Source organism: Gymnoscopelus braueri (genome assembly GCF_963280865.1).
Source record: "Gymnoscopelus braueri genome assembly, chromosome: 7".
Lineage (NCBI taxonomy): Eukaryota > Metazoa > Chordata > Actinopteri > Myctophiformes > Myctophidae > Gymnoscopelus > Gymnoscopelus braueri.
Window position 1 is genome coordinate 53,278,352 of NC_137608.1, and position 11,709 is coordinate 53,290,060.

Sequence of the window (11,709 nt, forward strand, 5' to 3'; positions counted from 1 at the left end):
TTACTCTTCCACCTTCCTGGCCCGCCTTCTTCTCCTTCTCACTTGCTTCTTCGGCGCGGTCCTCCTCGCGGGCCTCCTGCGGCGCCTGGTGGACCTCCTGCGTCTCCTGGTGGTGGTTTTGGCCGCGCGCCTCCTCCTCCTCCTGGGCCTAGCGGACGCGCCGCGTCTCATGGCGGCGGCGGTGCTCCGCCTCCTCCTGCGTAAAATACAAGTAAAGGAGATGTTTTTATACACCGAAAAATCTTTGTTTAAAGCAGCACTATGTAACTTTTTTACAACTATATAGCATTTTATGTCCCACAAAAGTATAAAGTTACATGTTTAAGCAATTGCAATCATCCTTCCATAAATATATAGACTCAGGGGGGTCCCTGCTAGGGGCTTGCACTGTATTACTATGTATAGGGGAGTTTCATCCTGGCATTTGCCATGGCGCCAAGGCAGAACTGCCAGTCAAAGCTAAGACTGACCAATCATGGTTGCAGAGACTCTTGGGTAATGAATAATAATAATAATAATAATAATAATAATAATAATAATAATAATAATAATAATAATACACTTTATTTGTATAGCACCTTTCATGACATGAAATGCAGCTCAAAATGCTTTACAGAGCCAGAATACAATTACAGAAAAAGTACAACTAATTTAACAATAAAGCAAAAAATAAAAGCAAAAGCGTAAAACAGCATTAAAGGGTAAGTGATATTTTTTAGTATTTTTTAGTTTTTTGTTAAAAAGGTTAAAGTACTATATTGTGATAGTAATCATTGCTACAGAGCGTTTGTTCTGTCACAGGGGTCTCTCCAGCTCTTTAGTAAACAGAATATTTACTTCAGGTAGGTGACAACATTTAATAAAGAGCTGGAGAGACATGGAGACTCCTTTTACTGAACAAACACTCTATAGCAATGAGTACTATCACAATATAGAGCTGTTTAACACTTATTTGAACCAAAGTAAATCACTTACCTTCCTTTCAAATAAAAGCAAAAAAGGCAGTGAATCAGACAACACAGTGAGGACATGAATAACAAGGGGGGGGCAGTGGCTCAGGGGTAGAGTGGCCGGTAGAGCGGCCGGATGGGAACCGTGAGGTTCCCGGTTCGATCCCGGGCTCCCCCAGAGTTAGTGTCAAAGTGTCCTTGAGCAAGACTCTGAACCCCTAATTGCTCCTGATGAGCAGGTTGGTGCCTTGCATGGTTTCCTCCTCCATCGGTGTGTGAGTGTGTGTGTGAATGGGTGAATGTAATGCACAATCTATGTAAAGCGCTTTGGATAAAAACGCTATATAAATGCACCATTTACCATTTAACATCAGAGAGATTTAAAAATCAACTAAAAGCAAGAGTGAAGAAATAGGTCTTGAGCTGTGCTTTAAAGCTATTTACAGAGGGTGCCTGTCTTAGGTGTAATGGGAGTTAATGAAGTCAAAGACGTCGCTGCCATGTTATTTGTGTCCAAAGTGTCCTCTGATACCCCAAACTACATAGTGCTGCTTTAACACTTCATTCTCATGCAGAGTGTTGTTTTGTTTCTGTTGAAATGCATTAAAAGAAAGATGTTTTAATTAATGTCAGTGATTAACCTAACTCCTTAATGTGAACACAACATTCCATATCTCAAAATATTACAATATTACATGAGACCACTGAGGAAGAAGTTATATGGCTGCTTATATCTAACCTTTATATTTTACCATCACTTATAATACTTCTACAATACAGTATGATATTTGACAGCTTGTAAGAGTCTAAATGTCTCCACTAGGCCTAATAGCTATTGTTTTGGTACAGACTATCTTGTTATGGTTCAGTTTGTCCTTCAAGCAGCTACAGTATAACTATGATCTCTGCCCTGAGCTCCAGGCAGAACTACCGTACCACTGACATGAGTGTTATTGTACTTCTCCCCATGATATCATGTACATAAAGCATAATCATCACCACCTAGAATATTGTCTCGACTCCTATGTGCCTCATCGACTGCTGATTGATCCAGAATTCCACGACACCACACACACACACACACACACACACACACACACACACACACACACACACCACACACCACACACCACACACACACACACACACACACACACACACACACACACACACACACACAAAACAAATGTATATAATAATACAGAAATGTCAACCATCTGAAAAGTATGTTAATTTATGCACTCAATACTTGGTCTGGACTACTTTTGCTGCTCTGTTAAATAGCTCTATATTGTGATAGTAATCATTACTATAGAGTGTGTGTTCAGTAACAGTGTTAAATAGCTCTATATTGTGATAGTATTCATTATTATAGTGTTTGTTCAGTAACAGGAGTCTCCATGTCTCTCCAGCTCTTTACTAAATAAATGCATTTTCAGTTCGGGTTCGGGATACCAATCTTATCCAATCAGTAGAGAGAACTCACACAGGATACACATTAAACAAGTGGAATTGGAAGTGATGAAACTTAAACTGGAACACTATAACATTGAAGCTGATGAATGGGCACTCTCTCTTGATTGGCTGAAATTGGCAACCCACCTGCAGTGAAATTTAAGAGAACATGAGGCACAATTATGTTTTCTCATTCCTTTATTGATATTGTGACATTCCATTCAAACCAAGCAAATTAAAGCCAAAATCTAACATCTGAACTTCAAACCATTCATGATCAGGGGCGCAGATCCCAGGGGGAAGGAGGGGACATGTCTGACATGTTCCTCCAATAAAATATTTAGAAATAAATGATATCATTTAAAATATATATTTACAAGAAATTGATTCCACTTTTTAAATCATTCTCACATACAGTAAACACAATACTTTGTGAAGGTTTTGTTTTTTCTACCCGTGTGTCCTGATCATCAACAACTGCCAAATAAATGAATCCACAACCTTCATCATCATCATCTTCATCACTTGTCCTCAGAGCTGTTAACTAGTTTAATGAGTGAAGTTCAGCCAATATGAACGGATAGAAACACAACAGTGGAGCTGAAAAACGTAAAGATAAATAATACTGACCAAGAAATATCTAAACTGTCAGAATTAGACACATATTTTATTCTTTACTTTAGTTTTTTGTGAAGGAGGCCGATGCACACCTCAAGGGTTTCTCGACAGCTGCGTAAGTTAAAAATGTACAAATTATGGAGGAGATCTCTGATGGTTAGACCAAAGAATAGGACCCGCACACCGTCTGGATCTTGCAAAAAATGTAGCTCTTTATTCTTAATCAACGTTTCGGTCGTTAGACCTTCATCAGGACAGACAATACAGAACACATCAACCACCAAACATTTTAAAGGCTACACCTCCCAAGTGAAAGTCATCGGACATGCAACCCATTGGCTGCACCCGCAATCTCAGACCTAAAGCCACTCCCACCACCATCATATTAAAGCAACACCAATCCCATTCACAAAATATTTTTTTTTCTGGGTCACGGCAACACTAATTACGGCTCTGAATAGCAGAGGAAAAGGCCTGTACATGTCATCGGGCCAGGTCTTCAATATCTATAAAGGAAGAGATAATATTAGTGGACCCAATAATAATAAAAAGACACTCAGTGAGAATAAAGGTAAAAATAAACGAATCGAGCACAACAGGTCTATTACATAGCTAGTCCATCCAAATAACGCATGACTAATCACAGCATAACATTAAGTACAAATTCATCATTTAAGCCTTTTGGGGCCAGTGTTTGGAGTGTGAAGATCCCGTAGGCTTCTCTTCTCTTTAGGAGAAGTTCTATATCACCACCCCTAGGTGGCATCTTGATCTGTTCTATCCCCTGGAATCTAAAAGAGGATATGTCATGTTTAGCATCATTAAAATGAATAGCGACAGGATATTCGCGATCATTCCTGCGTATTGAGCTTTTGTGCTCACTGATGCGTTGTTTTAATTTACGGGTAGTTTTGCCAACATACAGTATGCTAGGCCACAAGGGCACTGAATCATGTAGATTACATGGGTGCTATCTCGCATCTCTGAGGCTTTCTCAGTCAAATCTTCTGTAGAATGACAAACCCGTCTTAGTCTATAAAATTGGCTCTTGGGGCCCCTTTTCAGTGGTGTAGGGTGAAAACTGGTGGCCAAAAGGAGTGTGTTTCTATCAGTCTCCTTCCTGTATAGTGTAGTGAATAAATCTCCATTGCCTTTCATGACCCACATATCTAGAAAATGTACTTTCTCTGTGTTGTGGTCCATTGTAAATTGTAAATTACAGTCAAAACTATTCAACAGTCTCAAAAAAACATGTAGTTCATCCACATTACCCTGGTAAATACAAAAGACATCATCAATGTACCGGTAGCATTTTAAAATTCTATTCGAATGGCTGTTGATGTCCGGGTTGGAAACAAAAGTGTGCTCAAAATATCCCATATATAGATTAGCATAGTTAGGGGCACAAATAGTGCCTGAAACCTGAAGATAAAACTCATTGTCAAACTTGAAATAGTTATGTTTCATGACGAGGTTTGCCAATTCAATAATAAAATCATTTGGGGGGTTTGTCGAGTCATCTCCATGCAATAGAAAAAACTTCAATGCCTCTAGGCCTCCATCAAGTGATATGTTAGTATACAAACTTGTCACATCCAAGGTAACTATTAAGGCATCATCAGGGATATTTTTAAGGCTAAAAATCGTATTAATAAAGTCTGTGGAATCTTTAATGTATGACGGTAGAGACTGTGCAAATGGCTTAATATGAGTATCTACAAAAGCAGATAAAGGAGACAGCAAGGAGTCGGTCTGAGCTACAATAGGCCGACCTGGAGGATTCTCTAAAGATTTATGTATCTTGGGCAGGATGTAGAAAACGGGTTGAATTGGGTGCTGGTTATGTAAATTGTCGAATTCTGATTCAGAGATCCAGCCCTTAAGTTTGGCCTCTTCCAAGTATGGTAAGACAATCTTTTGAAATGAGTCAGTTGGATCGGATTTCAATTTTGTGTAGACTTTTTCATTAGACAATTGGGAGAGGATCTCAGTTTTATATTAATCTGCATCCTGGGTGCAGATAGCACCTCCCTTGTCTGCGGGTTTAATTACCAGATCTTTAGAGTCCATAAGTTCCTTCAGTGCTGTTTTCTCTGTAGGTAATAAGTTATAGGAGACACGGTAAGGCTGAGTTACAGTGTGCATAATGTCTTGGTCTACTAAGCGACAGATGGTATTAATAGAAGCGTTTGAGACGTTAGGACTAAATCTACTTTTCGGTCTAAAGGACGAGGGCGCGCTCATTCTTTACTTTAGTAAAGTTTGCACAAGCTTTCTGTTATTGTTGACTCTCATCATGTCACTGTCACAACCCAGAGCTCTCATTCTCCTAATTAACATAATTAACATAATTAAAACCTCATGGGACGATGGGACAGGATAGACTGAATGTATGGAACATGTATTAAATTGAAGTTTATACATATAGGACACATTTAGGACACTTCACCATGTGTCCTTCAATTAGTGCTGAGTAATGAATTATTATTTATGAACTGACAGGAAGCCCTGCCCAGTTTTCTAAGCATTTTAGATATTGATCATTTAGAGTAAATATTGATAATAAATCGGAAGGTATTGATTACTGGATGTATTGATCATTAGTCAAATCAGGATCCAAAAATAAGAACTGAACTCTGTGTTGGTGATATTATTGATGAGAATGTTCCTTGTTTGTGCCCCCCCCCCCCAGTTGTAATGAGATCTGCTCCCCTGCTCATTATACATATGAATGATTACATATAAATCATTATATTAAGTAATGATTTATATGCACATGCGATTATAAATGATTGCATGTCATCAGCGTTTCCCATTAATGTCATAGACTGTGGCAGTCCACCATTCTCACCTCAGACCACCCTAGAGGGTTTAGGTCCACCCATCACCTCAGACCGTCCTAGAAGGTCTAGGTCCACCCATCACCTCAGACCACCCTAGAAGGTCTAGGTCCACCCATCACCTCAGACCACCCTAGAAGGTCTAGGTCCACCCATCACCTCAGACCACCCTAGAAGGTCTAGGTCCACCCATCACCTCAGACCACCCTAGAGGATCGGGTCCACCCATCACAGGGAAACAGTGATGTCATAATGATCGTAACACATTAATTATCACACATTATAAATGAATACATAATAAATGACTTGTGGTCAATTATAAAATAATAAAACCTTTTTCACAAACATGGCTGACTGACTTCCATTCAGATGGATATTAATATTAATGTTATGAAGAACTCTGATTGTGTGTGTGATCATTTATTTAATGTTTCAATATAGTTTAGAACTGAAATATTATGTTTGTGTTTTCTGACGACAGAAACTATACAAAGTAATTTGATGAACCGCCCACACTAATTGGGACTCCCTCTTCCTTTGGTGTGTCGCCCAGGTGGCGCCTAAACCCTGACCTTTAACCTCACAAAAACGATGTCTATAAACCTGACCTTAACCCTAAATCCTGACCTTTAACCTCACAAACACTATGTCTAAAAAACCTAACCTTAACCCTAACCTCAAAACCACGTCGTCGACATGGGCGCACACTAATTATCGTTAGCCTTGGCTAGCCAATTAGCATTTTTAAAGGACACATTTGTAAAAAAGGAGGATGATGTCATCATTGTGCTGCTGTTATGAGTATTTAAAAGCTGAATGGACACACAACTTTCCTCCTCTCTCCACCAGAGGGCAGCGATGACTCTCTGCTTCTCTGAAAACACACCCAGGTGTTCTGTGAAAAGACAATAAACCAATAAGAATTATAATGTATTAACTGTGTGAACAAGTTAACACTTTAGAATAACATCCCCTTATAATAGTAAATTAATCATTCCCAAATGATCAGTTAATGTGTTACTCATAACTTGTCAAATGTTTGTTAATGGTTTAATGATTTAAAACTGTGCTATACATGGTTAATAGATCATGAGCAAGTTGTTAGTTTACCAAGAGGACCCCCCCCCCCCATCTGACCACATTGTCATCAGTGTTGTCTGATACAACAAATCATTTGATTATTAGATTCATTATTATGATAAATTATGCAGAAGACACATGATAATGTGAATTCACACGACCAGGCTAGTTGTTTCACTTCTTACACAAGCATGTTGTTTTTTGTATGTTTTCTAGTTTTATACACTTTTATACAAAAAAAAGTTTAGTAAAAAGAAAGAGGAAGTGAACCTGGGTGTGTGGGAGGAGTCTAAAGATCGTCATTGGTTGTCGGCACCAGAATACGACCTGATAGAAGAAGAAGAGAGACAAAAAACAGACACACAAATAAATGTTGTATTGTGTGTGTATTTCTACATAAAATGCATACATTGTACACACAATAACACAATAATACAACAACACACCAACATTAGGGTTCAGTCATCAGAACTAATGTGAACATTTGACTCTTATTTAGGACTAAATGTAACACTGATGGTATTAAAGTTAAATGTGACTACATAGAACACACTTTGACCTCTAACTAGGTCGTCTAAACTGGTCTAAACCGGTTATGGTTCTAAACCAATATAAACCTGTTTAGGTTGTGGTTTTACATGTTTGTTTGTTTGCATTTCTGTGAGGGTTCCACATGTCATGTGATCCTCTGTTGATCTGACCTCATTTTTTCCACTGGTAGTATAATAATTAATTAAACATGTTAATTAAAGAAGTTAATTAAACATGCTAATCACCTCGTTTCTTCCACTGGAAGTAGATGAATCCAGACAGGAACAAGACCAGACCCAGAACCAGACCTGATGCTCCCATGGCCACCTTGTTCTTCACTGACTCTGGCATGGAGTCATCTGACAATACAAATATTATATGATATGATATCATATCATATTATTACAGTAGATTAAAACACCTTGTTCTTCACTGACTCTGACATGGAGTTATCTGACAATAAGTTACATTAAACAATAAACAGACGACAGTCATTGTGAGTCTGTTCAGTAATAATGAGTCCAACCCTATTGGTCCAGTCCTTGAGGAGTTTGTCACCTGATGTGACATGTCCTTCTTAGAGCTAAATACATCCAAAACAAAGGATATGATGATAGATTTTAGAAGACATGAATCAACCTTTTACTATGATGATTATAAAGCAGGCTGTGGAATGTGCAGAAAGTATCTTAGGACAGAGTCATAGACTAAGAACTGTGAGGCAGTTTGTAAAAAAGAACATCAGCGCTTGTTCTGTCTTAGAAAACTGTCTTGTTTTCACATTGATAAAACCATGCTGACTCTTTGATCTGTTTTTATCAAATCAATCTGGTCTTTGATCTGTTTTTATCAAATCAATCTGGTCTTTGATCTGCTTTTATCAAGTCAATCTGGTCTTTGATCTGCTTTTATCAAGTCAATCTGGTCTTGTATCTGTTTTTAATCAAATCAATAAGCTCATAGCGCGGCACCAAGTTATGAGCTTGTAGATCTGCTATTTTTGAAAAATCTTGAACATTTGTGCAAATATTTGAATATAATTTATATATATTTTTAAACAACATTTTTAACTCGAATATTTGCTTCTGGGGGGTCCCTAGAACAACATATTTTGATGGGGATCAGCGGCCAAAAACATTTGGGGGGTCCTTGACAAGAAAAGGTTTGAGCACCACTGATATATTTCAGAAAAACTTAAGACATATGTTGACAGACATTTGACAGTTACAAATGTTCGCTTAAAAAATATATATATTCAAAGATTTGCACAAATGTTCACGATTTAAAAAAAATAGCAGATCTACAAGCTCATAGTGGGGCACTCGGTGCCGCACTATGAGCTTGTATATCTGCTATTTAGACAGTAGATTACAGTAGATTACAATAACTGACCCCAGTCCATCTTGATAGGCGCGGTCAGGCTGGGATGTTCCACCATGCATGTGATCTTCTCTCCTGATCTGTAATGCACACGCGTGCGCGCACAGACACACACACACACACACACACACACACACACACACACACACACACACACACACAAACACACAATAGTAGTAGCTGATCTACATGCTGAACCGCGCCGCGATTCTATTCACATTGATCTGTTGATCTTTGTTAATATTTGTTTTGACTATTATTGTGTAGGAGCGTGAATGCCCCGCTGGGCTCTCCTCCGCTCTAGTGTTTATTGAGTATTCCACTATTCCCTCCCCATTGCAGAAAAAATAGGAAGGTATGAGGCAGAAGAAACTTAGTAACGAGATACGCACGTTATAGCGTATTCTTGTGTGTGTATTCATATGTGTGTGTGTGTGTGTGTGTGTGTGTGTGTGTGTGTGTGTGTGTGTGTGTGTGTGTGTGTGTGTGTGTGTGTGTGTGTGTGTGTGTGTGTGTGTGTGTGTGTGTGTGTGTGTGTGTGTGTGTGTGTGAGAGAGACTTAATATAAGCCTACCATTTAATGGGCCATTTTCAGCAAGTGAGTAACACTTGTTTTATTTTTAAAGAATATATGTATAGGTGTCTATTAGGTGTGTATTTCCATAGGTGTCTGTTAGGTGTGTACCTGGGTGTGTACTCCAGGTAGGAGTGGTACTGGTAGTACCAGTCTCCATCAGACAGATCGGCATAGGAGAGACCAGAGGTCAAAGGTTCTTGACCTATCCACCAGGTCACCAGGATCACTTCAGGATAGAAGTCGTAGCTGCTGCACCTCAGCATGTGAGTGTGTTCACCACGACGAGGGGGAGTCTCTGACTTCAGTCTCACTTTGGGCTCCACTGGATGAAGAAGATTATTATTATCATTATCATCATCATCATCATCATCATCATTATTATTATCATTATTATTATTATTAACAGTCATAGGAACATGTCATTATCATGAATAATTGTATATCATCCACATTAGATCCAAATGATCCAGAAAGCCGCAACACACTTGGTCAACCAGCCAAAATGTTCACGTTTCTCGGCTCTCCCCCGTTCTCCTCTCCCTCCATTGGCTCCCAGTTGCTGCCCTCACAGAGTACAAAACACTGATGTTGGCCTACAAAGCAACCAAATGTATGACACCCCCATATCTTCAAGCCTGATCCAACCCTACAACCCCTCCCGCTCACTCATATCAGCTAACACAGGGGAGCTGTCTGAATCTTCTCTAAAACACCCTGGACAACGCTCCACACGTCCCAGACTCTTCTCCCTTCTCTAAAACACCCTGGACAACGCTCCACACGTCCTAGACTCTTCTCCCTTCTCTAAAACACCATGGACAACGCTTCACACGTCCCAGACTCTTCTCCCTTCTCTAAAACACCCTGGACCACGCTCCACATGTCCTAGACTCTTCTCTCATCTCTAAAACACCCTGGACAACGCTCCACACGTCCTAGACTCTTCTCCCTTCTCTAAAACACCATGGACAACGCTTCACACGTCCCAGACTCTTCTCCCTTCTCTAAAACACCCTGGACAACGCTCCACATGTCCTAGACTCTTCTCTCTTCTCTAAAACACCCTGGACAACGCTCCACACGTCCCAGACTCTTCTCCCTTCTCTAAAACACCCTGGACAAGGCTCCACACGTCCTAGACTCTTCTCCCTTCTGGCTCCCAAACGGTGGAACAAAAATTCCCCATTGACACACCTCTTCAGACTCCACCTCAGCCTGTAGCACTAGACCTAGCCTTGATGACCTTGCAGGCTTATGCAAAGGCTAAAATGTAATTTAGATATCATGTTATATAGACAGATGCCAGGTCATTTGTAGACCTGGCATCCTATAGGTTTCTATAGTTTCAATGTACAGATTATTTATTTGTTTGATATTATACTGTTTAGACTCATGATAGGTTCTAGGTTTACCTATGATCCTAGATTACTATTTCTATGCATTTAATGTATTATCTTGTGTTTTCCTTGTTTACTGTTAATCACTCTGGATTAAGAGAATCTGATAAATGCCTACGTTGCAACATTTCAACAGAATATAGAATACTTTTCATAGACATACTGTACATATGCATTTCATAGAATACTGTAGATTCTACAATAGTCTACAGTTTTTTTACACACCAATCAATATCATTTAATGAAAATAATTTGAATGAAACATTTTATAAACAAATAAAACACACATAATCCTGTAAAATGAGTGATTAAAAACATACAAAACAAACTAGTAAAGACAATAATTAAAATATAAAATCTGGTGGTGAAATGAAGTGTATAGAGGTGTGTTTTAGCCTGCATGGTTCTTTTTAAAGTTCATTTAAAAACATTAATCCTGGTGAAAACACTCAGAAATAGATCTATATGTTTCATTTATACTCGGTGTACGATGTTGACACCAGATATTGTGAGCTTGTAGATCTGCTATTTCCACTGTGTGACAGCCTGTTAGGATACAGTATAAATCAGGCTTAAAGGGATAGTTCACCCCAAAAAATGATTTTGTTTCTATGGATTAGTCACCCCATGGAGACTTGAATTCATGGATATTGTTTTGTTTTTGTCTCATTCCTAAGACAATAATTTGATGACCAGCGGACCGGTAGGCAGCGGTTCCGGTAGGAGATACAAAGGAGACTCTTTGTGTCTCCTACCGGAACAGCTACCGTCATCAAATTATTGGCTTAAAAATGCGACAAAAACAAATAAATATCCATGAATTCGAGTCTCCATGGAGTGACTAATCGTTAGAAAAATAAGTCATTTTGGGGGTGAACTAT

The 11,709-nt window shown here is 39.1% G+C and overlaps 1 protein-coding gene across 1 annotated transcript in view; it reads right to left on the reverse strand.

The window, feature by feature from the left end:
* The window catches only part of LOC308089147 (HLA class II histocompatibility antigen, DP beta 1 chain-like), a gene marked incomplete at its 3' end in the record, with an annotated part of 17,197 nt that continues 5,488 nt past the window's right edge, over window positions 1-11,709 (reverse strand). The window contains exons 6-7 of the mRNA XM_080433714.1: window positions 9,540-9,753; window positions 1-196 (exon numbers count right to left, since the gene is read on the reverse strand). Coding sequence (XP_080289840.1) covers window positions 1-196; window positions 9,540-9,753 — 410 coding nt within the window. The remainder of the gene's footprint in view (window positions 197-9,539; window positions 9,754-11,709) is intronic.